This window comes from Halichoerus grypus, chromosome X, assembly GCF_964656455.1.
Source record: "Halichoerus grypus chromosome X, mHalGry1.hap1.1, whole genome shotgun sequence".
NCBI lineage: Eukaryota > Metazoa > Chordata > Mammalia > Carnivora > Phocidae > Halichoerus > Halichoerus grypus.
Genome location: NC_135727.1, coordinates 47,266,109 through 47,292,762, shown reverse-complemented (window position 1 = coordinate 47,292,762; position 26,654 = coordinate 47,266,109). Strand labels below are relative to the sequence as shown.

The 26,654-nt window shown below is 40.2% G+C and overlaps 1 protein-coding gene across 2 annotated transcripts; it reads right to left on the bottom strand.

The window, feature by feature from the left end:
* Positions 1–10,973: 10,973 nt before the first annotated feature.
* Positions 10,974–26,453, bottom strand: XKRX (XK related X-linked). Of its 2 annotated transcripts, none has more exons than XM_036121026.2 (3): positions 25,514–26,453; positions 21,415–21,683; positions 10,974–16,310 (listed from the first exon to the last, which is right to left on the bottom strand). In XM_036121026.2, exons 1-3 carry the CDS (start codon positions 25,846–25,848, stop codon positions 15,565–15,567), a joined length of 1,350 nt encoding a protein of 449 aa, XP_035976919.1. In that variant the 5' UTR covers positions 25,849–26,453; the 3' UTR covers positions 10,974–15,564. The 2 variants fall into 2 exon arrangements, with proteins under 2 accessions (XP_035976919.1, XP_077920884.1); XM_078064758.1 differs by having other exon boundaries at positions 21,511–21,683.
* Between the last annotated feature and the right edge of the window lie 201 nt (positions 26,454–26,654).

Below are 26,654 nucleotides of genomic sequence, written 5' to 3'. Positions count from 1 at the left end.
CTGTTTTGGCATTTATTAACTCGGTACTGTGGAGTGTCTGTGACTTCCAGAAGCTCTGCCAATCCCTAATTAGCTGCAGCTAGTTTGACCTCCAGGTGCCAGTATTTCACTTCGTTGTAAAGAAAGCAGCATATTAAATTAAGTAATCCTAGGGCATGAATGTCTGACAACAACAGCCCCTTGTGTTAGTCTTCCCCAGGGACATTGATATTTTGACATGGGTGTTTTGGGGGTTTTTTTTTAGTTTTTATTTAAATTCCACTTCGTGAGCGTACAGTGTAATATTAGTTTCAGCTGTACAATAGAGTGATTCCACACTTCCCTACAACATCTGGTCCTCCTCACAAGTGCACTCCTTAATCTGACATGGGTTATTTAAAATACATGGTAAGTATGTGTATCAGTCTGCATGTGCTGTCTTCACAAAATAGCACAGACCGGGTGGCTTAAACAACAGAAATTTCTTTTCTCACAGTTCTGGAGGCTGGAAGTCCACGATTAAGGTGCCCTCAGGATTGGTTTCTGGTGAGAGCTCTTTCCCTGGCTTGCCCAGAGCTGCCTTCTCGCTCTATCACCCTCACATGGGCTTTCTTCTTTGTGCACAGAAACAGGGATCCAGAAGGAGAGCTAGAGGAGAGAGGGAGGGAAGAGAGCAAGAGGAGAGAGGGAGAGAGAGAGAACTGTGGTGTCTCTTCCTCCTCTTATAACGACACCAGCCCTACTGGGTTAAGGTCCCATCCTTATAATGTCACTTAATATACGTTACCTCCTTATATGCCCTATCTCAAATACAGTTGCATTGGGGGAGGGGTTAGGGCTTCAACGTATGGTTCAGTTCCTAATAATATCACTCTTCAGAATATATACTAGGGAAATAATTTGAAGTACAGGAAAAAATTTATGAATCGAGAGGTTCATTGTTCATTGAAGGATTAGCTATAATGCCGCCCCACCAAAAGGTAACAATCTAAATGCTCAGTAGCAGAATATAGTCAATTATAGCATACCTACACAGTGGAACACTACAGAGCTCTTTCAAAGAATGTAACAGGAAAATGTATATGCTTTGAAGTTAATGGAGGAAAGAAAACAAGCTATAGCGTAATCACAATTATGTAAAATTTGGCATGTAAAAACACCTGAAAGGAAATATAGAAACATATTAAGTGTGGCTATTGATAAGTGAGTTTCTTTGTGATTTTTTTATTTTTACTCTTCTGAATTTCCTAAAATTTTATAATGAGCATGCATTGCTTTTATATTTTATTTTTATCAAAGTTCTACATTATCATAATTTACAGAGTTAAATCATTCTGTGAGTTTTGTTCTGAAAACAGGGCTCTCTTTCTCCTTCCCCATAATTTCCCACTCCTTAGAGGGGCCCAAGCTTTCAACTCTTTTAGCTGATTCTTTTGGTACTTATCTTGGTTCTCTAAGTAACATTATTTTATTGCTACTTCTTTAAGTTTTTTACATTGTCTATTGAACTACCTACCCACACCCTGCTCCCCACCTCACCCAAAGACCCTTCCTATCCTTACATTCTTCCAATATAGGCATGTCATAATTTTGATTGGACCACTATTCAGTGTTTACAGTTGGCCAAGTAAACATTATTCACAGCTGAGCCATGAAGTATCACAAATAACTTTTCCTTACTGACACAACGTATTGTTTTTTCCTGGAGCTAATATTTATTTTGCTTTTTCTTTAAATAGTTTTCTATTTACTTAGCAGAAATTCAATTTTAAGCTCTTCCTCAGTTACTTCCATCACCTCTCCATGTGTTCAAGTGTATGAGGTATTGCAGATATCTCTTCTGATCCTTTCTGCCCTGTAGGAGCTGGTTGCCCTCTATTTCTTTCTGATGTGCAGATGTCCTCCTGGAACCTCCCTTCACCATCATTCTGGAGCTTCCCTTTTGCCTCTTTCTTATGCTGGATCCTTTCCCCAGTAAACCAAACCTTTCCTCTTTCTTGGTTTTAGAATCTTGTTTTAACCAAGAGGTGCATGAGGATTAAATTTTTGAGATTTCGCTTGTCTGAAAAGGTCTTTATTCTATCCTCACACTTGATTGACAGCTTGGCTGTTATAGAACTCAAGGTTGAAAATAATTATTCTTCAAAATTTTGAAGGTGTTTCTAATTATCTCCTAGTTTACATTGTTAATATTGAGAAATCCAAAGCCATTCTGATTCTTGATCTATTATATGTGACATGTTTTTACCTCTGGGAGCTTGTAGAATCTTCCTTTCAACGCAATGTGGACAAATTTTATGAAGATGTGTCTTGGTATGGGTCCATTTTCATTGCTCATGGGATCTTTCAACCTGGAAACTCCTGACCTTCAGTTTTGAGGAAATTTCTTGAATTAATATATTAAAAACTTTATTCCCTTCATTTTCTCTTCTTCTCTCTGACTAGAACACCATTATTCAGATAATGGACTTCTTTTTTCCTATATGATTTAAAATGCAAGTGCATAAAACAATAACTATAAATCTATGTTAAGGAAAATACGATGTTTAGAGATATAATTTGTGATCATGATAACACACAGAGGGGATGATGGGACTGTATAGGAGCAGAGTTTTTGTACACTATTGAAACTCACTTAGTCTTAATTCAAACTTGTTTGTTATAAAGTTAAGATGATAATTGTAATCCCCAGGATAACTACTAAGAAAAAAACCTGAAAAACAAAATACAGAAAAAGAAATGAGAAGATAATCAGATTGGTATACTATAAAATATCAAACACAATAACCATAAAGTAAATGGAATACCCTCGCCAATTAAAAGGAAGGGATTGGCAGAGTGGATTAAAAAACATGATCCAACTATATGTTGTTTACAAGAGACTCACTTTACTTTTTTTTTTCCAAATAGGCTCCACACCCAGCACAGAGCCCAACATGGGGCTTGAACTCACAACCCTGAAATCAAGGCCTGAGCCGAGATCAAGAATCAGACACTCAACCAACTGAGCCACCCAGGCACCCCACAAGAGACTCACTTTAAATTAGAAGACACAAATAGGTTGAAATAAAAAGGATGGAAAAAAGATATTTCACCCTAATAATTACAAAATAAGAGCTGGGAAGGCTATACTAATATTAGATAAAAAAAGACTTTAAGACCAACAATCGCTACAAGACACAAAGAACAACATTACATATTAACAAAGTGGTTGACCCATTTAGAAGATATAAAAATTATAGGCATTTATGCACTAACCACAGAGCCCTCAAAATATATGAAGCAAAAACTAACATAATGGAAGGGAAAAAGAGATAGTTCTACTATAATACTTAGAGACTTCAATACTCCACTTTTAATAATGGCTAGAACAACTAGACAGGAGATCAATAAAGAAACAGAGGACCTGAATAACATTATAAACCACCTAAACCTATGAAAAATATATAGAACGTCCACTCAAAAACAGCGGAATACACATTCTTCGCAAGTACACATTTTTCAGAATAGATCATATGTTAGGCCACAAAACAAGTCTCAATAAATTTTAAATGATTGAAATCATACAAAGTATCTTATCTAACTAGATGTGGAATGAATCTAGAAGTTATAAAAAAAGGAAAACTGGAAAATTCATAAATACTTGGAAATTAAACAACACACTCTTAAACAACCAATAGGTCAAAGAGAAATTACAAGTGAAATTAGAAAATACTTTGAGACAAATGAAAATAAAAATATAATCTACCCAAACTTATGGAATACAGCAAATACAATGCAAGGAGGGAAAATTATAGCTGTAAATAATTACATTTAAAAAAAGAAGATCCTAAATCAATAACTTAAACTTTACACCTTAAGGAACTAGAAAAAGAAGAGCAAGCTAAACCTAAAGTTAGTAGAAGGAAGGAAATAATAAAGATTAGAGTGAAAACAAGCAAAGTAGAGAACAGAAAAACAATGAAGGGGATTGACAAGATCAAAAGTTGGTTCTTTTAAAACAACAGAATTGCCAAGCCTTCAGGCTAAACTGACAAAAAGAAAAAAGAAAAAACAGAGAGAGGATTCAAATCACTAAAATCACAAATTAAAGTGGGACATTACAACCAAATATACAGAAAATTGAAAGAATTATAAGAGTATTCAATGAACAATTGTATGCAACAAATTAGATAACATAGATGAAATGCACAAGTTCCTAGAAACACACGAACTACCAAAACTGACTCAAAATGCTATAGGAAATATGAACATACCTATAACAAGTAAAGATATTGAATCAGTAATCAAAATCCTCCCAACAAAGAAAAGACCAGGACCAAACCGTCATAAACCTGAGAAGGCTAAGGGAGACGTGACAGTTAAATGTAATGTGGTATCCTGGGTGGGATCCTGGGACAGAAAAGGGGCATTAGGGAAAAGCTACTGAAATCTGAATAAACTATGGAGTTTAATTAGTAACAGTGTACCAATATTGGTTTCTTAGTTGTGGAAAAATAGATCATAGCAATGTAAGATGTTAACAAAAGAGGAAAATGAGTGAGGGGTATATGAGAACTCTATTATCTTTGCTATTTTCTGTAAGTGTAAAATTGGTCTAAAATAAAAACTTTCTTAAAAAATGACTGCATTGGATTGAAGCATATGAAACATATAAAAATATATGAGTTCATAATGATGCTAAAGGCAAAAAACCTTTGTTGATTGCTACTGGAGATTTAAAGCATAAACTTATTACTTAGAAAACTGATAAAGAGAAAAAAAATGCAGCATTTATCCTGCCTTTCCCATATAAATTGTGTCTCAAAGTAAGCAATAGCTGATGGGAGGGAATTCTTATTTATAGAAGAATTCCAGCTAATAAATGTAGAAGAAATGTCAGCATTAGAAAAATCATTTTGCAATTCCAATATAAAATAATGGATCTAGGTGATGATTATTAGGTAAAAGGTTGATGGAAATCTTTAGAATGGGGAGATAGGCTGGCATCATCTGAACCCTACTGACCAATTTTATTTATTTATTTATTTTTTTATTTTTTAAAGATTTTTATTTATTTATTTGACAGAGAGATGGACAGAAGAGCACAAGCAGAGGGAGTGGCAGAGGGAAAGGGAGAAGCAGGCTCTGCACTGAGCAGGGAACCCGATGCGGGACTGGATCCCAGGACCCTGAGATCATGACCTGAGCCGAAGGCAGACGCTTAACCATCTGAGCCACCCAGGCGCCCCCTACTGACCAATTTTAGCATCAATCAAAATGAGATATGCAGACATAATGTACTTCATGTGATGCAGTAGGAAGTAAACAGCACCATCCATCAGGTATCCTTGTCTAAAACTTGACACTGAATCTACTCAAACCTCTAGATCTATTGGTTCATAGGAAATACAGGGGACAGAGGAGCAAGTTAAACAACATCATAAGGAAGCAGTTGGCCAAATCCAGAGTGCAGGACAGTCTACAGAAAAAAATGGCCCAGTTTCTTCAACAAATCAGTGACATAAAAAAGGGAGGATGGACTATTATAAAATAAGAGAGACTTAAGATATCTATTAACCAAGTGCAATGGGTGGATCTTGTTCAGATCCCGATTTGAATAAGTCAATTGTAGAAAGACATCTTGAAAATAATTGAGAAAATTTGAATATGAACTAAGAATTAAGAAATTAGTGTCAATTTTGTTGACTATGATGATGGCATAGTGATTCTGTGTATTTCTTGATGTCCTTATCAGTCACAGGTTGCATACCAAAGTAAGTACTGTAAAATTTTCCTTAAAATCCTCCAGCCAAACTGGTGCAGCCACTGTGAAAAAGAGTACAGAGGTTCCTCAAAAAATTAAAAATAGAATTACAATATGATCCCACTACTGGGTATTTACCCAAAGAAAACAAAAACACTGATTCAAAAAGATATGTGCGCTCCAGTGTTTATTGCAGCATTATTTACAATAGCCAAGATATGGAAGTAACCGAAGTGTCCATCCATAGATGAATGGATAAAGATGTGGTATATATGTATATATGTGTACACACACACACACACAAACACACACACACACAGGAATATTATTCAGCCATAAAAAAGATGTCATCTTGCCATTTGCAACAACATGGATGGATCGAGAGGGTATAATGCTAAGTGAATTAAGTTAGAGAAAGACAAAAACCATGTTTTCATTCATATGTGGAATTTAAGAAACAAAACAAATGAACAAAGAAAAAAAAGACAAAAAAACAGACTCTTAAATGCAGAGAACAAACTGGTGGTTGCCAAAGGGGAGATGGGTGAGGAAAGGGGTGAAATAGATAAAGGCAATTAAGAGCTGTAATGTATAGAAACATTGAATCATTATATTGTGCACCTGAAACTCATAGAACACTGTATATTAGTTATACTTCAACAAAAAATAATAATCAAAAAAACAAAATCCTCCAGCCAGTTGAAAAAAGATTGTAGGCTAGATGAAATAAGAATGGCAAAATGATAATTGTTGAAGCTGGGTGACGGTACAGGGAAATACATTATATTATTTTCTCTTATGTATGTTTGAATATTTTCATAAGAGAGAGGTGTGTTGTTTTTTTTTTTTAATCTGGACTAGGGGTATGAGCCCTGGCTTCCATTCTAATTTGCCCTTAATTAGCTGTGTGATCCTGGCCAAGTCACTTCATTACAGTACCTCAACTCTCTCATAATACAGAAATAATAACTGATTAAAATGTCTCATGTATGCCACATACCTAGAATTATACCAAGTAGTACAAAGGACCAAAAAAACAAAAACAAAAACAAAAACTGTATGAATCCTACCTATTCGTCTACCTATTCTCAAGGCATCAGGGTCAGAGGAAACAGGGCTTTTGGAAATGTAGAATATTCTAAAGAAGAAAATTATCACCGCTAATTCCACCATGCAGAAATAACAAATTAAGATCTTAGTGTATATTTGACACCTTCCAGACATTTTTCTCTGAAAACAGATGCATGTCTTTAAAAAAAAAAAGACATTTGAACAATACTGTATGTGTTCTTTCATGGCCTGTTTGTGTTTTGTTTTGTTTGTTTGTCTTTGTGTGTGTGTGTATACCGTTATATCCTTTGGGTAATCATACTAAAGTACATCAAAACATTGTAGATATAAAACATGACCTAGTTTAGTGCCATTTTCTTCCCACAGCTGTTTCATTAACCACAATCAGCCTTTTAATGAATATGTACCACATGTGCCAAAGGAATGGTCATTTCTGGTTTGAACTCTTGCAGCTGGTCTCCTGGCTTCTAGTTTTACCCCACTCTAATCCATCCTTCCCACAAACACCAAAATAATCGTCCTGAAATACCCCTATGTCACTACTCTGCTCAAAAACCTTCTAGAGGTTATGCACCGTATGATTCCATTTATATGACATCCTCAAAAAGACAAAACTATAGGGACAGAGAACAAGTCAGTGGTTGCCAGGGGTTAGGGGTGTTAGGAGGGTGTGATTACAAAAGGGTAGTATGAGGGAATTCTTTGGAGGTATTGGAATTGTTCTGTGTCCTGAAATGGTGGTTACATACATCTCTACATGTGTTAAAATTCATAGAGCTCTACATTACCCCAGGATGTCCATTTTTTCCATATGATATTTTTTTAAAGCCTTCAATGATTCTCCATTGCTTAGATTCAAATTCACTAAGCCAACATATGGAAGGCCTTCCGTGGCTCCCCAGTCTATCTTTCTAACCTCATCTCCTTACTGAACCTCACCCCCAATGCACACTATATTCCAGCCACACTACAACTTCTTGCTGTTCAGTGAACATATGTCACATGTGAACTTGATACCTGTGTGTCTTTGCTTGTAATGATCCCTCTGCTAAAATGCATCCCCACCCACCACCAGTGGCAACCCTGCTTGTCCTTCAAGGCTTAGTTCAAATCTCACATCCTCCGCGGACCTATCCTCAGCTCCTCAGTCAGAGCTGAATCTCTCTTTCCTCAGTGTTCCCACAGCATTTTGCTTAGATCTCATTGCCTGACACCACCAGGTATTATAGGGAAAGCCCAAGCAGAAGCAGGCTCCAATGACTAGGCAATAAAACCCCAAACCTCACCCAGAAGTATTCACTTAGTGTCAAGCATTTGCATTCCTTCTTTCCTTTCCTCAGTGCCCAATGACCCACTGGTTTCCAGGCCAGGCTACACCTGCAGACTTTAGATGTGCCCTGTTATTTACCGCCCCAACCTTCAAACCCCAGCTTCAACTTCATTCTCAAATACATTCCTGCTTTTCTGCTCTGGCGCTGGATTTCTGGCTTGGCCCCAAGCACATGATTCTTCCATGCCACTCCCAGGATGATCTAGTTTTCTGACCTATGCCTGTTCAATCCTACTCTCCTGGCTGAAAGACAAGGGAGCTTGCCTAACAGGTGTGGGTACCTGGGGCTGAGGCTAGTGGGAGGAATGTCTCATTGGGAAGCGAGCCAATCCAATGGGGAAGAGCAAATTGGAGAGTCAAGTGAGGCAGGCAGAGGTTGGTAAACCAGAGCAGCAGAGCCAAATTACGTCAAGAAACCAAGGAGGGACTAGAGCCTAAAGCCAAGAACATGAGCACATGTAGATGGCTGGGAACCATATTAGAGCAGGCTAAGCCATAGGCTAGTTGGGTAAATATTAGAGATAGAGGACCTTTGCCTGTTCCCTTCTGTTATATGTGAATGCACCTGCCCCCAGTTAAAGAGCCAAAGATGAGTATAAAATACCCACCTTCTTCAGTCCTACCCAGTCCAGACCATGGGACCCAACATCTATGGGAGGCAGTGTGGTTGATTGGAAAGAATATGAGCTTTGGAATCAGAAAGACCAGAGTTTAAATTCTGACTCTTCCCCCTTATTAGTTGTGTTATCTTGGGTAGTCACTCAGCTTCAGCTTCTTCATCTGAAAAATGGAGATAGCATCTATCTCAGAGGATCATGATGATGATGAAATGAAATTGTGTAAATGAAACAACATGGACCTTGGTATCTAATAAACACTCAACAGATGACAGCCCACTTCTTTAAAGGGCACCTATCATAATTTGCCTCATATTTCTAGTCAGTTGTATGCAATACATGTCTCTCGCTCTCTCCAATCAGATCTTAAACTTGAAGGCAGACACTGTGTATGAGTCATTTTTTACACGTCTTTACTTTTTAAATATATTTTTCTGATTGCAAATATCATGTAAAGTTATACAAAATGTAAATATTGCAAACTATTTAACACAGAAGAAATCTCCCAACACCCCCTCCCAACCAGAGAGCTGCTGTAAATTAATTTGGAGCATTTTTCTCCAGCTCCCCCAACTACCATATAGTTTGTTTTGTTTTTAGAAAAGCAGGATCACTGTTAAAGTATGATTCTCAGAATGTTTTTTTTAAAGTTTCATACAAATAGAGAGTGAGCATGTGTCAAAGTTTAATTTTAACTCACAAACGAGGAAACCAGAAAGATGGCAAAGTTCACTCAAAAGAGGATATGAGAACTGGCATTTTATAGTCCCTTTAAAAACAAAGAAATGCTAAAATAACACTAAAATAATATTGCTAAGTTAGAATTAAAGCTGATTAGTCCTACAAGGCACTAAGAACCAAAATCATGCTTTAGGTAGATAGAAAATCTTGTTGCATTTGGTGAGTTTCATGGATATTTAAAATGACTGAACCCTAATCACTTGTGCTAAATTACAATTCTCTAGGCGTAGAGAGTCAGATGACCCTCAGGCCTGTTAGAAAATGCTCTTAAGGTGACATTAAAGCATCAAGTAATCATCTTTTTCCTTTGTATTAGTTTCCTAGGGCTGTTACAATAAATCATCACAAACAGTTGTGATTTAAAAAACACACATTTATTTTCTTACAGCTCTGGAGTTCAGATGTCCGAAATCAGTTTCACTGATTTCAAGGTGAAATCAAGGCTGAAATCAAGGTGTTGGCAGGGACCTGCTCCTTCTGGACACTCTCTGGGAGAATGTTTCCTTGTGTTTTACAGTTTCTAGAGATGCATTTCTGTTTGTGGCCCCTTCCTCCATCTTTAAAGCCAACAGTCTAACATCTTCCATATCTGTGTCTCCATCTTCACATCACCTTCTCTCTCATGAGGACCTTTGTGTTTACATCCAGCACACCCACATAATTCAGGGTAATCTCTCCATCTCAAGGTCAGCTGATTAGCAACCTCAATTCCCCACTTAATTCCCCTTTACCACGAAACATAACATATTCACAAATTCTGAGGATTAGGACGTGGAGATCTGGGAGGGAGACACTATTCTTCCTATGATACTCTTATTTCCAAAGTTTGAATAATTCTTCATAATCTCATCCTATACATTTTGTTTTTCAACTTGTTTTTCACCAATCTTTTCACTTAGCACATACTGTATATGTCTACCTGATTCTTTTTTTTTTTTAGTGGACACACAATGCTACATTATGTTTCAGGTGTACAACTTAGTGATTTGACAAGTTTACACATTATGCTTTGCTCACAAGTGGAACTCCCATCTGTCACCATACATCACTATTACAATATTATTGACTTATTCCCTATGCTGTGCCTCTTATTCCCATGACTTATACATTCCATAACTGGGAGCCTGTATCTCCCTCTCCCCTTCACCCATTTGGCCCAATCCCCCACTCCTTTCCCTTGTGGCAACCATCAGTTTGTTCGCTATTTATAGGTCTGATTTTGCATTTTGTTTATGCATTTTTTAGATTCCACTTATGAGTGGAATCATATGGTATTTTTCTTAGTCTGATTAATTTCACTTAGCGTAATACCCTCTAGGTCCATCCACGGTGTCTCAAATGGCACGATCTCATCCTTTTTGTGGCCACATAATATTCCATTATACACACACACGTACACACACACACATCTTCCTTATCCATTCATCTATTGATGGACACTTAGGTTGCTTCCATATCTTGGCTCCTGTAAATAATGCTATAATAAACATAGGGGTGCATATATCTTTTTAATGGCTGGACAGTATTCCAATGATAGAATTATCAGAATTTAATCATTTCCTTATAGGTGGAAATTTAAGTTGTTACCAACTTTTCATTGTTACAAACAGTGCTATAATGAACATTCCTGTACACATCTCTTTGCACAAGTGTGGCTATGTTGCCATAGGAAAAATTCCTAGAGGTTAAAATTCTGAGACAAAAAGTATGCCCATTTAATTTTGACAAATACTGACAAATTGCCTTCCAAAAACTTAGGCCAATACTTTACTCTCATACCAGTGATGAGAACCAGTGGCTATTTATCTCCAATGTCACTTAAACTCAATATTTGGGATTTGTTTTTGAGCCTTTCAGTATCTATAAAGCACTCTGAAATATCCATGTAGGTTTTCCTGGCACAAAATGAGTTTAATAATTGTTTAATAAATTAAAGGTTAGAACAATGCAAATTCAAATGTACAGCTCAGAGGGCTCACACAGGTTAGCCTTGCTGCTTCCCAGTTTCACATGGTATATGCTTTGTTGCCAAGGCTCATATCACACTTTCCCTGTGCACCCCAGAGGCTCTAAGGTCTAAAGTGTGTGATTAATGGTGCTAGTCCTTCAAGAGGAAAGGCATAAGATTCTGGGCATGTGTGTCCCCTGAAGACAGTAATAAAGCCCAACAGCAAAAGTTTCAGAGAATGAGGTTCCCCACTCTTGGGGAGGTAAATATTTTGGAGGGTCCAGAGTTCACTGCTTTTATACTAAAGGACTTTTCAGAAACAGAACTCCACAGGTTGTTTTTTTTTTTTTAAGATTTTCTTTTTAAGTAATCTCTACACCCAACAAGGGGCTCAGATTCACATCCCCGAGATCAAGAATTGCAGGCTCCACAGACTGAGCCAGCCAGGTGCCCCGGAACTCCACAGGTTTAGATGGAATGTCCCGGTGAACATTCTACCCTTCAGCTGCTCACACCACCCTTACCATGGAAGTAGCAATCAACTCTGAATGCTGAGGACCATGAGCTTGAGAGGTGCAGGTGGGAGCAGGTTAGCTGAAAGAGCACTGAATGTTGATTTAGGCTCTCAGGACTGGGACAGATGGGGGAGGGGCATTATTCTTCCACATCCTTATCTGTGGCCTGCTTTAGAACTAGGAGTCAGCTTCTCAGCAGGAGTAAGGGCAGTGTTGCTAAGAGGAAGTATAAGAGAGTGGGCTTCAGCACTCCCCTGCTGTGACTGGTTGTTTGGGAGGTGAGGGGGGAGAAGATTCATACAAACCTGGGTAGTAATTGCTCCCTCTAGTTTTATTCCCACGACCAGGGTCTGTCTGGAAGCTGTGTGTTTAAGAACACACAGGAGACAAAATCCTGAAACTAGAAAGGAAATGGATCCACCTACCACTCTCCCCCACCTTATCCCCCCGCTCCCAGTATATAAGTACCTGTAAACATTAAATATAAGTACATATAAGTACATGTGAACATTAAATAACATCAACCTATAAGTACACGTGAACACATACTCCATTTTCATCCCAGGCCTTTTAGGACTTGACCTTTTTCTCTCTAGAGTAAATCGAGTGATGCCTCTTGATTACGAGTATTTGTAAGAAAGAATGCTTGATATGAACCGAGCCACAGCCCAGAAAAGATTCCTGGAACCACTAACATATTAAACTAATTCCACAAAGGACCTAAGAGGATTTAGAGGCTTGTGTCATGATGAAGAGTGTAAGCTCTGGAGTGCCTAAGTGCCTAAGACTGAATCCTGGCTCTGATACTAGCCATGACTTTGGGCAGGTCACTTCACTGTTCTATGCCTTAGAATCTTCATCTGTAAAATGGGGGATGATAGTACCGACCTCATAAGGGATTGTTTTGAGGACTGAATGAAATAATATATATAAAGCACCGTGCCAGACATACAGTAAATGCTTATAAATATCAGCTATTATTTAATTCTACAGTGCCTCCCAGTTCTATGCCCCATAGAACAAATGAAATTGACAACTATGAGTTTATTTAATACATTTCCTTAACATGTTCATTTGCCCATACTTAGCCTACCGAATTTCCAATAATGTGGAAAAAAAAAAAAAGCTGTTGCTACAATAGCCTCTCTTTCCCCCCACACTTCATGGTTCTGCCTTCCTTTTCCAAGACCCATTTGCTGGCCCCATCTCTGCCTCCTCTCCCACTAACACTTGCCCCTACACAACTACCCTGTGTCACTTTAAGATTTCAAAGGGTACAAAGAGAGTAGTCAATTAAAGAGGTGTTTGCAGATGGGAGCACTTCCCTTGCCCCACCACCATATTCCAAAATTTCTCCTTTTCTGGTGTATTGGAAGACTGTTGTGGAACAGAAAGGCCACCACCTACAGGAGGTTCTGAGAATTCATTTGCATAACATATCGTTAGAATCTCTTCTCCTTGGGTTAAGGGCAGCAGGTTTTTCAGGTCCAAAGCTGCTCCACAGCCCTCACCCTGAACTCCCTGCATTCCAGAAATATTAAGTCATGGAGGCTGCGGAGGGTAGTGGGAAAAAATACGCCTGGTCCAGTACCAAGGCACATGTTTCTGCCCTGTGTATCTCCACTCTAGCTCTAATTGGCCTGCTTGGCTTAATGTGTGTCACTGTGTTCCCACAGCACCTGTGCCTTAAGTAGCTGATTCACATGGCTTTTATGGACCAAATTACATTTCCACGCTGCTTCTGATTTTAATAGAAGGGCGTATTAACCACCAGGGAGAAATTATTGCTTGAATTCCAAAGAGACAGCGTGTTCTTCTGGAGGCCTTAATAGATTCTTTCAAATTCACCTTAAATAACACAGTCAGAAGATGGGAGTGTGATCTTCTTCTGACACCAACCTAAGTTAAGTCTCTTCATCAAGGATAAAATGATGGATTGACAAAAAAAAAGTGTCCACTGCTCCAAAGCAAGTCACTTGACTCTCCCCCCAAATTAATCTTCCAATCCTTTTAGCCCCCAAACAGTGGTTGAAGATTGGACAACCACACTAGACATGCCAGGAAATAGGAAGGTTCTGGCTAACAGTCCTGCTACTTAAAGGAGGGAGCTCCTCCGCCGTAAACTCCTGACACTGGATAAAAGGGAAACGGCTAAAGATAACCTCTTAACATGATCTCATGAGTAAAATTGGATGGGGACGAGAAGCTTTAGGTCAGATCGTTCACAATTTCTCAAAACATTGTGGTAGCAACAATTGGCACACGCTACTAGGAATTCTCGACTTTTCCTGGTGTGTGAGAGGTAAGCATTAGGTAAATGCTGGGATACTAGGTCCCAATAGGCAGTGGCCATACTAGCCTCGATTCCTCGGTTAACTTAGAGGCATCTAGCTGACTTCCCCATCAAAATACCCCACTGATGGGAGATACACAAGAAAGGGCGATACGCATTCATCCGTTGGGGGTGTGGGAATGAAAGAAGGATGATAAACATTTCCTTATTAGAAAATAAAACCCGGTGGGCAAAAACCAGTACCAATGATGAGTTAATGTGATCTGCTTTCCTTCCTCTGTCTTCACTCTATCTTGGAGTATTAGCTGCCATCCAAAAACCCAAACAGCATGAAGGTAATAGCCCAGCTATTATTACCTTCTCTCTCCCCTGGGCGGGGGGCGGGGGGAACCAGCAAAATACTCAGAACAGTAGGAGACACAACACAATCTTCATTTCTTCCATACATTAGAAACATTTTCAATTACAGTTCAGCTTCTCTGAGATCTATCTCAAGTAGTAAAATGACAAGAGCACAGAAAAACCAGGTTGGAGGGAATTCCTGATAACGAGGCACGAAGTGAGAGATTTTACTCAACCACTCCATTCCACAAGCTGGATGCCCCTGCAGGTCCCTGAGAAAGAGTCATTCTGGCTTATGCCCTGCAGGAATCCTACTCCACACTCCCTCCTTGGGGTGTGCCTTGGAAGGGCTGCTTGAAAAGAGAGGTCTTTGATGAATGATCACTAGTAAAATCCGAATGGAAAGCTAACTTGTTTGGGAAGCAGCTCTTTTAGTAGTGGGGGTTTGCTTCTTAAACCACAGTTTCTCAGTGGATTTAAAAAAAAAAAAAAACCAGCCATGCTTACAGTTACAATTCCACATTAATCAGCCAGTTTCCTGGGAGGTACCCATAATTAGCAAGTTGTCACATCCTCTGATCAGATTCTGGTGGAATTCTGGGCCTTCATCTCAGCCCTAGGAAAGCTCAGGAATGCCCTGGAGCAAATGAGCAGAGCTACAAGATCACATCCAGAGAGCTTAAGGTGCTTGGAGGTAAGATATCCCCTAGGGCAGCCCAACAGCTGCCCTGGGTGGGAGGGGGGTTCACAGTGTCTCTGACCCTTCTTGGTTTATAGTAGCTACCCTGGGTTTCCAAACATAACAGTCAATCTTAAGGAAATAAATCCTATTTGGGAGCTGCCCTTTCTTCTTAGAGGCTTACCAGAAAATTCAAGAAAATGTCCCAGTGGGTACTCACCTATGAGCCTCATCCTCTCCTTCAGTTTCAAAGTTGCTCTTGGCCACCCCCAGCCTATCCCAAAAGACCCAGAAGACAGAATCTCAGACAATGCTTTGCCTTGCTTCAGCATCACAGGATGGCTCTGAGTTCTCAATCCTGCCCCGAGGGTGCCGGTGGCAGCAGACACAATGGAGGTAGTCCACTACGTTGTGGGTAAAAAGTGAGCGCAATGGGTGCAAGTACTGGAAGAAAAGGAGCATGAAGCCAATGGAAATCAGATAAGCAATGATGAGCTGCAAAGCAATCAAGGAAGGACAGTAATCCAGTAACACTTTGACTCCAAAGAACTTGAAAACCAAAACCATGATCACGTTCTCTACCAACCTTACACTATAGTGCAGGCCCATGTGCCCCCAGTTCTGGCCTTTGTCAACGAGGTCCCTGTCTGCCAGTTTCAACTGCAAAGCTGACCAGCAAGAGAAGTTGATGCCTGCATAGAGAACGGTGATGGAGATCAGCACCACCAAGGTGCCAACCCGGCTGAAATTTTTCTCAATGTTATTGGGCATCTGGGCACCACTCCTCCAGAACTTAACCCAGGGCTCAAAGAGGATGATCAGGAAGTTGAGCAATAAGAAGGGCACAGCCTTCAGTTTCAAGGTGGCTGAGAAGAGCACCAGAATCACGAGGCGGGAAGTGATCTCCAATGTCCGCCAGATGGTGATGCAGAGGACTTCTAACGGCCCAAGGCGAATCTTGTATTCATCATACTTGATCTGGATAGCCAACATATTGCAGAGGGTAGCCCCATAGGTGACAGAGATCAGGGAAAAGACCATTAGCACAGCTGTAAGAAAAAAAAAATAACAGAAAAAATAGACAATCAGACTATGTTAGAGAAGCTTGAACTCAGACCCGGAGGTCCAGAGAGAGGATAGGTGAGGCTTGAGGGCCCAGTTAAGAGCAATTTCACGTATGAACACAGCTATGTTAGCACAGCACACAGCATGCACAGGAAAAAAAAAGGGAAAGAAATAAACTAAAATATATTTTTTGTACTAGGGATTATACCAGTTTTCAAAATCCTTTTTTTCTGTTTCTCTAGTTTCTAAATTTCCCAAAATGAACATACATTGCAACACTTTAATAATCATGGAAACATACAAAATGAACTTTTTAAGAAGAGTGGATCTCAGAACTAGCGTTGAGAGGTCACTAACACAAGAAGAGCACATATATAAAGGGATAAGGCAGCACCCACTTGATGAAATAGGCTTCTGAGCAAACAATGAAGGAGGCAGAAGGAATTCTGAAAAAAGCCAGTCCTAGGAAATTCATAGGTAATGCCTTTGGTTACAGAAGTCCCTTCTTTGACACATATCTTCTTTAAGGAATGAATCTTGTATTTATTTCTAGAATGTGTCAGAACGTATACTGGAAATTCCATGAAGGCAGAAAGGACCATGGCTACTTTGTTCCGTGCTGTGTCCCCAGAGCCTAACACACTGCCTGGGAGATAGTAGGTGCTCAATAAATGTTTGTGGAATTAATGAGGAATTCTGAGTTTAGAGAGGCAGCATAGAATATTTACAATTAGAAGCCCTTAGTTCAGCTCTGTGAAAGCCACTGAATATCTATGTGCCTTAGTTCCCCAATTCACTGAGATACTCTAGAATTGCTTGCATAAATCATCAGCAATATCAATTTATCACCCAGGTGCTTTGGTATATTTTAGGAATCTCCAAACTTCTACCAGAGTGGTTTAAAAAAATTTTTTTAAACCCCATTTCATAGCATATCACATCCATGCCACTGTTTAGAGTTGGGGCCCTGAAGGGTCAGGATGCTCCATAACTTGCTACACTAAGTCTCAACTATAGATCACATGGTGTCCCTTTCCTTTCATTCCTTTATATCAAAGAATGCCAATCACTAAGAAAAATCTACTGCTCTCAAGGAGAGTGAGAGGCCTGAGGGGTAACTCATCAAAAAAAAAAAAAAGCTGGAACTTTCTGTTCCCATAAAAATACTAGATCCCAGGGAACTGGAGCCATGGAGATGTCAACTTAATCTGCGAGGAAAGTGAAGACTTCCCCATAGAAACCCAAAAAGAAGCACAGCTTTGTTTCCAAGATCCTTTTCAGCTCTAAGTAGAGTGTTGGAATCTCAAAGACTGGAGAGACTCTCTTGAAGGGTCTACTCTTAGCCTTATTTTTATTATTTTTCCATGTTTATTGAGATATTATTGACATATAATATTGTATTAGTTTAAGGTGCACAACAAAACGATTTGATATACTCTTAGCTTTATAAACCACTCTTAGTCCCATCCTTAAGAGTTGATGCTCCTAGTTGGGAACGTCATCTAGCCAAGTGTGGTGATGCTTTCCCTTAAATTAGAACTCATTTATTGATAGTAGTGTAATAAAAGAAAGCCTGATGCTTCCAATAAATGTAAAAACACCTTCCATCTGTCTCCCTACAAATAGACTCATGCCGTAAGAGATCATAATGCTGTTAGTGAATTTGCTCATCTATGCTGATCCAGATGGCCTCCAAGAGAAAAAGAGATTAGAAAAAGGGGTAGCAAGGAGAAGACAGAAGAGTGGATGAAAATGAGGAGATCTAACCCCAAAAACTGTTTACCAAACTTTAAGAGATGGTACTGTCAGCAAGTTTTTAATAGGAGAAAGCACCAAAGAATTGAAACCAAGGCCTCAGAGAAAGTTTCCCTTGCATCCTTTGTAGAGCAATATAGTTAGAAACATGGGCTCTGCAGGCAGGCATCCTGGATTCCAATCCCATCTTTGCCAACTATTACTTATGAAAGCATGAGGGGAATTTGCTTAACCTCTCAATGCCTCTGTTTCCTCATTTGTTAAAATGGGGGTAATAATTCTATCACAGGGTTGTTGTAAAGATTAAATGAAATAATTACATGCAGGGGGCTTAGAGAAATGTTTAGAACATAGTAGATGCTATCTGCTACCTCCTATCATCATCATCATCATTGTTCCCCATTTCCAAAAGACTAGTACGTGCATTTCCCCTACTCAGGCAATCAGGTGATTTAAAAACTAATAGAATACCTAAAAATAAGCCTTACAAAAATGTGCAAAACCTATAGCAAGAAAACGATACAACTTTACTGAAGTACATTTCATTAAATATTTTTTAATGTACTTCAATAAAGCTGTATCATTTTCCTGCTCCGGGCCTTGCACATTTATGGCATAGACTGTGGGGTTATTTCCTGGATGTATACTTATCTCCAGACTCATCGAGCTGGATGTTAAATAGGTAGAGGTTTCTGTCAATCATACCTCAATAAAGTGATATAAAACTATTTAATGAAATGGAGAGATACATCATCTTCTAATATGAAACTGATTGATCCTGTAAAGATGTAAATTCCCTCCAAAACAACCTAAATAATTTAATGCAAGCCCAATACACAGTCTCAATAAAAATTTTTTTCTTTTGTTGTTGTTACTGTTTTGCTTTGTTTTGTATTTTGGTGGGGGAATTGACAAACTGCTTGTGGAAATTCATCTATTTGGAAGATTGGGCTAAATTGCCCTATCAGATAGGGGTTGTGACAGCCCTTTGTGAGAAGTGCACAAGATCCAAAAGCAATAAAGAATTTAAATGCATAAAAATTTAATACTTCAGAAAGCCAGAAGACCATTTAAAATGTGTGTATGTACACAAATACAAAACACATAAATGTATACATACACACTTATCTACAGCAGAGAAAGGATTAATACCAGAATAAGAAAACTGCTCCTGCAAATTAATAAGAAAAAGACAACCTACTATAAATCAGCAATTTAAAGAACACAATAACCAAACATGAAAAGATGCTCAGCTGCCCTCACAATTAAGAGCAAATTATTTAAGTAATCAGTTATTTTATAATTATACAACTAAATAATATTTAGTTTAATACATAAAGAAAAAGCACATTCATACACCTCAGGTGGGAATATAAATTCACACCACCTTTTGGGAGGGCTATTTGGCAGTACTGATAAAATTCCAAACATGCATAGCCTCTCACCCAGCACTTCTATTGCTAAGAATTTATCCTAGGAAGTCTCATTCCGGTACACAGATACTTATAAAGATGTTCGCTGGAGCATAGTTTGTGATTAGAAAAAACTTTTTTGAATGCAAAAATCAGAAACAAACTTTAATCCTACCAATAGAAGATTAGAGAAATAACAAAGAATGGTCCAGTTCATATAAGGAAAATATATGTTATCTATTTATCATTTATTATTATATATGCATATATAAGTAACCGTTGAAGGAAGATATATTGGCATACTTTTGAAAAAAGACATGTTGAACAGAATGTTTAATACAGCCCTTTTTGACGAAAATACATATACATATATATTGTATGTATGTTTACATAGTAAAGAAAAAAAGAGTCTGGAAGGATATATACTGAATGGTTAACAGAGATTACTTCTGGGGAGTAAAATTACATCTCCTACTTGATATATGTTCTGTGTGGTTTTGACTCTTTACCATAACCATGTCTGATTTTTATAATAAAAAAATAAGGACCAAAAATAGTAATTTTAAACCATATAAATTTCAAACCATACAGAAGGGTATAAAGTAAAAGGTAAATGTCAAAGGACTTCTCATTTTCACTCCCCAGAGGTAAATGGTTTCTGACATATCTTTCCAGAAATTTTCTATGCATCTATGATTACTTGCAGGTCAATTGGTTTGTGCATGCATTACTTCTGTAACGTATACATATTTTAATTAGATGATTCGATGACCTTCAAAATTCTCAGGAGGAAAAGCATCATCATTTCCTTTTCTCTTCACACTACCGTCAATCCTAGTTACGTAAAAAGCTTCAAGACCAACAATTCCATGAACAATTCTTAGTGGAGGAAAAGAGAAAAGGGAACAAATTCCCTCCTTAAGTTCATTTGTGACATGGGGCTTCGCCAAGCAGGATCAGCATCTAATAATAAGGAAATGGTTCAAAATTGTACCCACAGCTGTACCAGCTCCAGCCCAAGCAGACGAAGCTAATCTTGAGCTGTTAAAACTCATTAACAGTACTTTATCTTGACTTTGAAAACATGACTCACATTTCCTCTTCTCCTAGAGGTCTTACTCATCTAAGGATCCGTCTTTTACAAGTGGGAAATGAAGACTGTGACCTCTTGGGTAACTTCCTCCAAAAATCACACAGAAGGTCAGAACTGGGACCAAGCCTCATTTTCATCAGTATTCATTCCACACCCCCATTTCTTTCTCCCCACTGGAGTTGGGAAAAGTAATTAAATCAGTGGTTCCCAAATGTGGCTGATCAGAATCAACTGGGGTATATTTTTTTAAATATAGATTCCTGGCCTCCCCACACTCAGATTGAGTCTGGTCTGAGTAGGAGAAAAAATTCTTTTAAAAAGGAGCTTCCACCCAGTAATATGTTTTCTCGTGATCAGTAATATTTGGGAACCTCTTATTAAAAGATGGCCATCCCTAAACCCAAACAAACAAAAAACCCTCAGTATAATTTAAACACTCTGGGCTAGGGAAAGTGTCCTACTGACTGTTGGTATTACCAGCTACTTCTGGGTCCAGAGAGGGCTTATCTGTGGCATTTTTAGCCTTAATAGCTTATCCCAGTTAAAGAAATCTGGCAGGCCTAAGATGTCTGGCTCCCCAACTTCTTTGACTATCTACCAGTGCTGTTCAAAGGTTCTGTAATACCTGTGCTATCCAATACAGTAACCACGGCTATTGAACACTTGAAATGTGGCTAGTATGACTGAATAAGTAAATTTTTTATTCCATGTTTCATTTTAATTTAAATAGCCCCATGAAGCTGATGACCAGTGTATTGGGCAGCTCAGGCCTGGATTTCTAAGACCCTTGATTTCAATGGAGCCCTCCCCTTTCCTGACCCCACTCACCTCTACCCAGGGGAACCTCTGCAGAGATCAGAGTCACATAGAGCTGATAGGTCAGCTGGGGCACTGAGCCCAGGAAGGCTTGGATCTGTGACATACGTTTGTAGGCATTGCGGTGCATAGCCAGGGTCCGGATGGAGTGGCCCACCTCCCATTCTATCAGCACCTCCTCGCCATTTATTAGCATCTTCTTTCGGGTGAGGCTGACATAGGGCTCCTCCTGCCCCTCTTTCTTCCACAGTGTGAGGTACTTAATCATGGCCTCCAAACATCTGCAGAGGTAAAGCATCACGGGTACTTAACTAAAGCTGTCCTGGGAAGGAAGGTTGTAGGATGGGGGGATAATAATACAACTCAGGGAGTTTGTGCTGCTTTTTGCCATTCCTTAATTCCCATTTTACTCATTTCTCATGAGTCAAAGAGTTTGTCATGCCTTCCACAAGTTACTTGAGTTTAAATCCTTTTTTGTTTGGCTGGCCATCTACTGACCTCTGTGAACACCATCTCAGGGTGTTTCTTGGAGGATTTAAGGAATTGCTTTGTCTCCTTAAGAATAGGTCTATAGTAGAAAAGCACTTTGGACACAAAGATATTATGTAAATAATGTGTTGAGAGAAAACGATGAAGGTTCTTAAAGGCCCAGGTTTTCATAACACCTCAAGTTCCTGAGAGAAAGCATTCTCTATGCAAACCATTCAGCTCCATACTTGGGGCTTTTGAGTTCTGCTTTTTTCAAGACAAGGCCCACAACTGTAATTGTCTTGCCAAAAAGTCTTGGAGGGGGATCTAGAAAAAAACCCTCACATCTATACAGTGATGCCATTCAAGAACAAAGGTGCTTAAAGACTTGACAACTCAGAACTGAATGTGCTACATCCCTCAGGAACATCAAAAGATCTCTCTGAAGGTTATTTTTGGGGCCTCTTGATCTGTTTGGGGCCAAGAGCCTTTTAAACTTCCTTCTTTCTTTACAAAGAGGAAAACATCCTTATGAGAGCCTACCAACCTTGAAATAGTGAGAAGACCCCATTTCTTGCTGTCTCCCTCCCATCTCTCCCACATAAATCAGAAGCCTTTAAGCAGTTCTGATGTGGTGACTAGAAGAGAGGCAACTAGAACATCTTGTTTTGGAACACCTGAGTTACCGCTTCCTCCACTCACCCTGAAATGAATAGAAACTGTGGACTATTATAATAAGTAAGAACGGTTGTGGTGAAAATTAAGCTGTCTTTCCTGACTGAGGGCATGGGTTGTATTTATCTTGCCCACCACCCTTATCGCATGGTGGGTGTTCGATAAATATTTTCTGAGTAAATGAAAGAGTGAGAAGGAAGAAAAGAATACAGGGTGAGAAATGATGGGAGGGGAGGATGATAAAATAATGGCAATGTAATTGAATGGAAAAATAGGCTAAAGACAAGCTCAGAGATTTATATGCTCTCTAGGCCTTTGGCTCCCCATTAGGAAGGTTTGGACATGTGCCGGCTGCCATTGTCCACAGGGCCCCTCTGAGACTGGGGCATATGTGCCAGTCTGAAGCATGTAGTTTCTCCCTAGGAAGTGGACGTTTCAAACTCTAAAACGCGGGAGAGGAAAAGGTGGAAGGAGGAGAGAACAGAGAAGAAAACAAGCTAAGTGCATTTCCAACAAAAGATTTTAGATTTTAACCCAGGCCCATCAGTGCTATTGCTGAATAAAATACTGGGGGAGGTAGCGGCAGGAAGCATTCTGTTTATGCTTCTAAAGGCTATTCACTGGTTTCGGTGAGGGTGTTCGCCTTGTTACAAGCCTCAGTAAATTAGAGCACATTTTCATTTTCAGAATATCTTTGCATTTCATATAAGGGAGCCAGGTCCTCCAAACACTTTCATGTGCCTAATAGCACTAATCAAGTTCCTACCTACCTAAAAAGTAATTTGCCTTGAACATAAGCATATCAAGGATATAATTTATGAGCTTTTAATTATTTCTTCCCTGCTGTCAGGTTAGCTGATTATTATAAATGCTTTCCAATCATTTCTAGTGGAAGCTAAATAACAAAAATGAAATACAGTACTCAATACTCCATATGGTGGGTCCGAGCCAAAGCTGGCTTGGGAGGCCACAAAGCAAAGGAGGGAAGTCTAAACTCCAGACTGGGGCAGTACTTGCTGAAATCTGCACCTTCAGAGTGCTTGATCTGTTAACTCAGTATATCACATTTGAAAAGGCTGATAAGAATGGTTTTCCTTGTTCCTCTAGTGACATCTCTTAATTTGTGGGGTTTTTTTGTTTTTTTAGAGAGAGAGCACGAGTGAAAGCATGTGCATGCAGGGGGTGGGAAGGGGGAGAGGGGGAGGGAGAGGGAGAGAGAATCTTAAGCAGGCTCTACACTCAGCATGGAGCCCCATGCGGGCTCCATCTCAGGACCCTGAGATCATGACCTGAGCTGAAATCAAGAGTCGGACACTTAACCAACTGAGCCATCCAGGCGCCCCAACATCTCTAAATTTCTTGGTTCCAAGTTCAAGATGAGGTCTTTCTTTTACAGCTTAACTTCAAAGATTTAGAATTGGAAAGGAGCTTTAGATTGCTTAGTCCAAAGGCTGCATATAGGCCAGCTGAGTCATATCTGACCAACAGCTGTGGTTTGTCCATACTGTGTTATTTAGTCAAGTTGCTGAAAGTCAAACTGATATTTCATATAAAATCCTGTCTTGGAAGCCTCTCTTGAAAAGTTGGGGAATCTGGCAATACTTGGTCTGAATTCCAAAAGTGAAACAATGGGCTGGAACTGTAGAGTAGCCGCCTCCTTTAGGCAAATCATGCAGACTCTAGCTTGCCACACTACTCTCCATCATTTCTCTAACACTGAGACTTCCTTTTCATTTATCATCACACATGAAGCTACTGGTTTTCTCATACTGGGCCTGCTTCACTCATTTATGAGACCTGCCTGGCCCCTGTAAGCGTTTGCGTTTGAGACCCATGATCTAGCCCAACCCATTTATCATACAGATGAAGAAACTGGGGCCCAAGGCATCTTCAGAGATTTCACCAAAGCCATGCAACTAACTAGTCAATGACAGAGGGAGGACTAGACTCCAGGCCACTGGAATTCCAGGCTACCATTTTCTCTAATGGAGCCTAATCAGTCCCTCCTTGTTTGAGCATATATTGATTTAAAAAATTTTAAGGCAGGGGAGTTCCATCCTTGAACAGTTTCAGGCTGTGTTTAGTTCTCTAAGGATGAAATATCTTCCCACTACAATTACAACATCAACACTCTGACACATATTCTTCAGCTGATTGCAATCAAGACAAACTTGGTCCATTCTTTCCTCCTGACTTCATAAGTTTTGCAACATCTCCCTACCTTGAAAATCCCATAGCGTCCAGATGAGACTGCTGACACAGAAGCCTGTCTCCCTAAGATAAGGCACATTCTCATCCCTTCAAGGCAGTCTGAATGGAAAGACTTGATACTATTACAGTGTGCTCCAGCATCCAGATGGAGAGAGATGGACTATCTTCTTCTGCCCCCTCTAACCATGTACCTTTACTGCAGAAAGATACAAAGAGATACACAAGAGACTGATGAACCAACAGAAAAAAAACAAACTACAATGGGTTGGAGTACTAGATGACCACAAATAGCTGAAAATATTCTCCAGATGTCAAATAACTCTGGAAAATTTGAAAATGCCACCACCATCAGCCCAAGCAGCTCAGGGTAAAGAAATTGAATATGAGATCCAGTTTATAGAGTGTCTAAAAGGCAGAGTCAAAATAACACACTCTGAAGCTATGGCCGGTGCGTACAGGTTAAGCATGTCAGCTGGTCCCGTACCAATTTTCACAACTCAAATCCGAACAGCAAACACTGTCTACCGACGTCTCAGCAATGGTACCATACATGGTTTTGGAACACAGGTACATGCCACATGTTCATTGTGGTGGCATCTAAAGTTTCAGATAAGATTTTCTGGATGGGAGGCAGGGAAACCAAGAGTGGGAGGGAATGGGAGAATTGATTAGAGGCACAGTATCAGCCTTGTAAATATTAGCTTCATCTTTCTCTGCACAAACCCTATGGGGGTGCTAGAAATGAAAAACTGCTCACCTGATAACAGGTCCCAGGAGGATTAGATGCATAAACAATGACAGCGGCTTGTCTTTGGCCAGATCTCTGTGAACAAAAATGAGGGTCAACTGGACCATAATGGATGAAAACATAAAGAAGGATAAGGTGTATGTCATCCAGTAGGTTTCGCTATTCTTTCGGTAGATTCTGACCATGTACAAGGCAGATGCAGCCTCCCCACAGTACAAAAAGGTGGAGAAGAGGATGCCAAATGGAAAGGTAAATCGAGGGTTGGGCCCACGGATGACATCTTCCTCCAGAGATGAAGTTGGATCCACGGTGGGCTCCTCAGGAATTTCATAAACTCGGTCCATTGTCGAGGTTCTGAGCAACCCCCACCCCCACCCAAGAGAACCCTGTAGCCACTGCAGTCCAAGTATTGAAGAGAGCTAGCTGTCAAGTACAATTCCAGAGCGGAGATCTGCTAGTTAGAGCAGGAGACCCCTCTTTCTAGTTTCAAGTTACACTTGTTGGGAGTATGGGACAGAGAGCCCGGGAGTACCACTTTGAACTTGACTCTTCATTGGCCCAGGCTTCCAATCGTCCACAGACGTGCTAAGAAACCTGGACAGGGCAAAAGCAAGCATTTTAGCGCCCCGTCCGGAGTCCAATTCCAGGCACGTGAAAGGCTTGGGGACAGCTGTCTCCTTGGCCCCTTCTCCTTCCGCAGCCCCGCAGGGAGCGGGGTAGCCACTCTGTCGGGGGCACCAACACTCAGCAGCACCTCTCGAGGAGTCCTGACCAGCACGCCCTCTCAAACCTGCCGAGAACTGAACCAGGGCAGAAGAGGGGGTGCAGCCTGAGCGTCCCTTCGGGGGCTCATTTCAGTGCCTAGGTACCCTAAGCTATCGTTAGGCTGTGGCTACTAGCTCGCCCGCTCGCCCGCTCGCCGCTGCTCCCTCAGGACCCGCGCCGAGTCGAAGCTTCTCCAGCTCGCTCTACCGATTCCCCAAGCTCCGCCCCCGAGGCAGCCGGCCGGGGGCTGGAGCAAAGGCACCAACCCGGGCCCGGAGCGCAGGCTGGGGGGAGGGGCGGAGCTGGGGGCGGGGGGGGGGGGAAGCGGAGCGCCCCCGCGCTCCAGGAGCCAGAGAAAGCTAGAGGGGCGTCTTTCCCACAGAGA

Bases quoted from the DNA above. Each gene is read 5' to 3' on its own strand.
- XKRX (XM_036121026.2), bottom strand. From the start codon at position 25,848: ATGGACCGAGTTTATGAAATTCCTGAGGAGCCCACCGTGGATCCAACT. The intron at 21,684-25,513 runs GTGAGCAGTTTT...TTACCTCTGCAG, and splicing joins CTCCTGGGACCTGTTATCAG to ATGTTTGGAGGCCATGATTA. The intron at 16,311-21,414 runs GTGAGTGGGGTC...TTTTTCTTACAG, and splicing joins AGAGGTTCCCCTGGGTAGAG to CTGTGCTAATGGTCTTTTCC.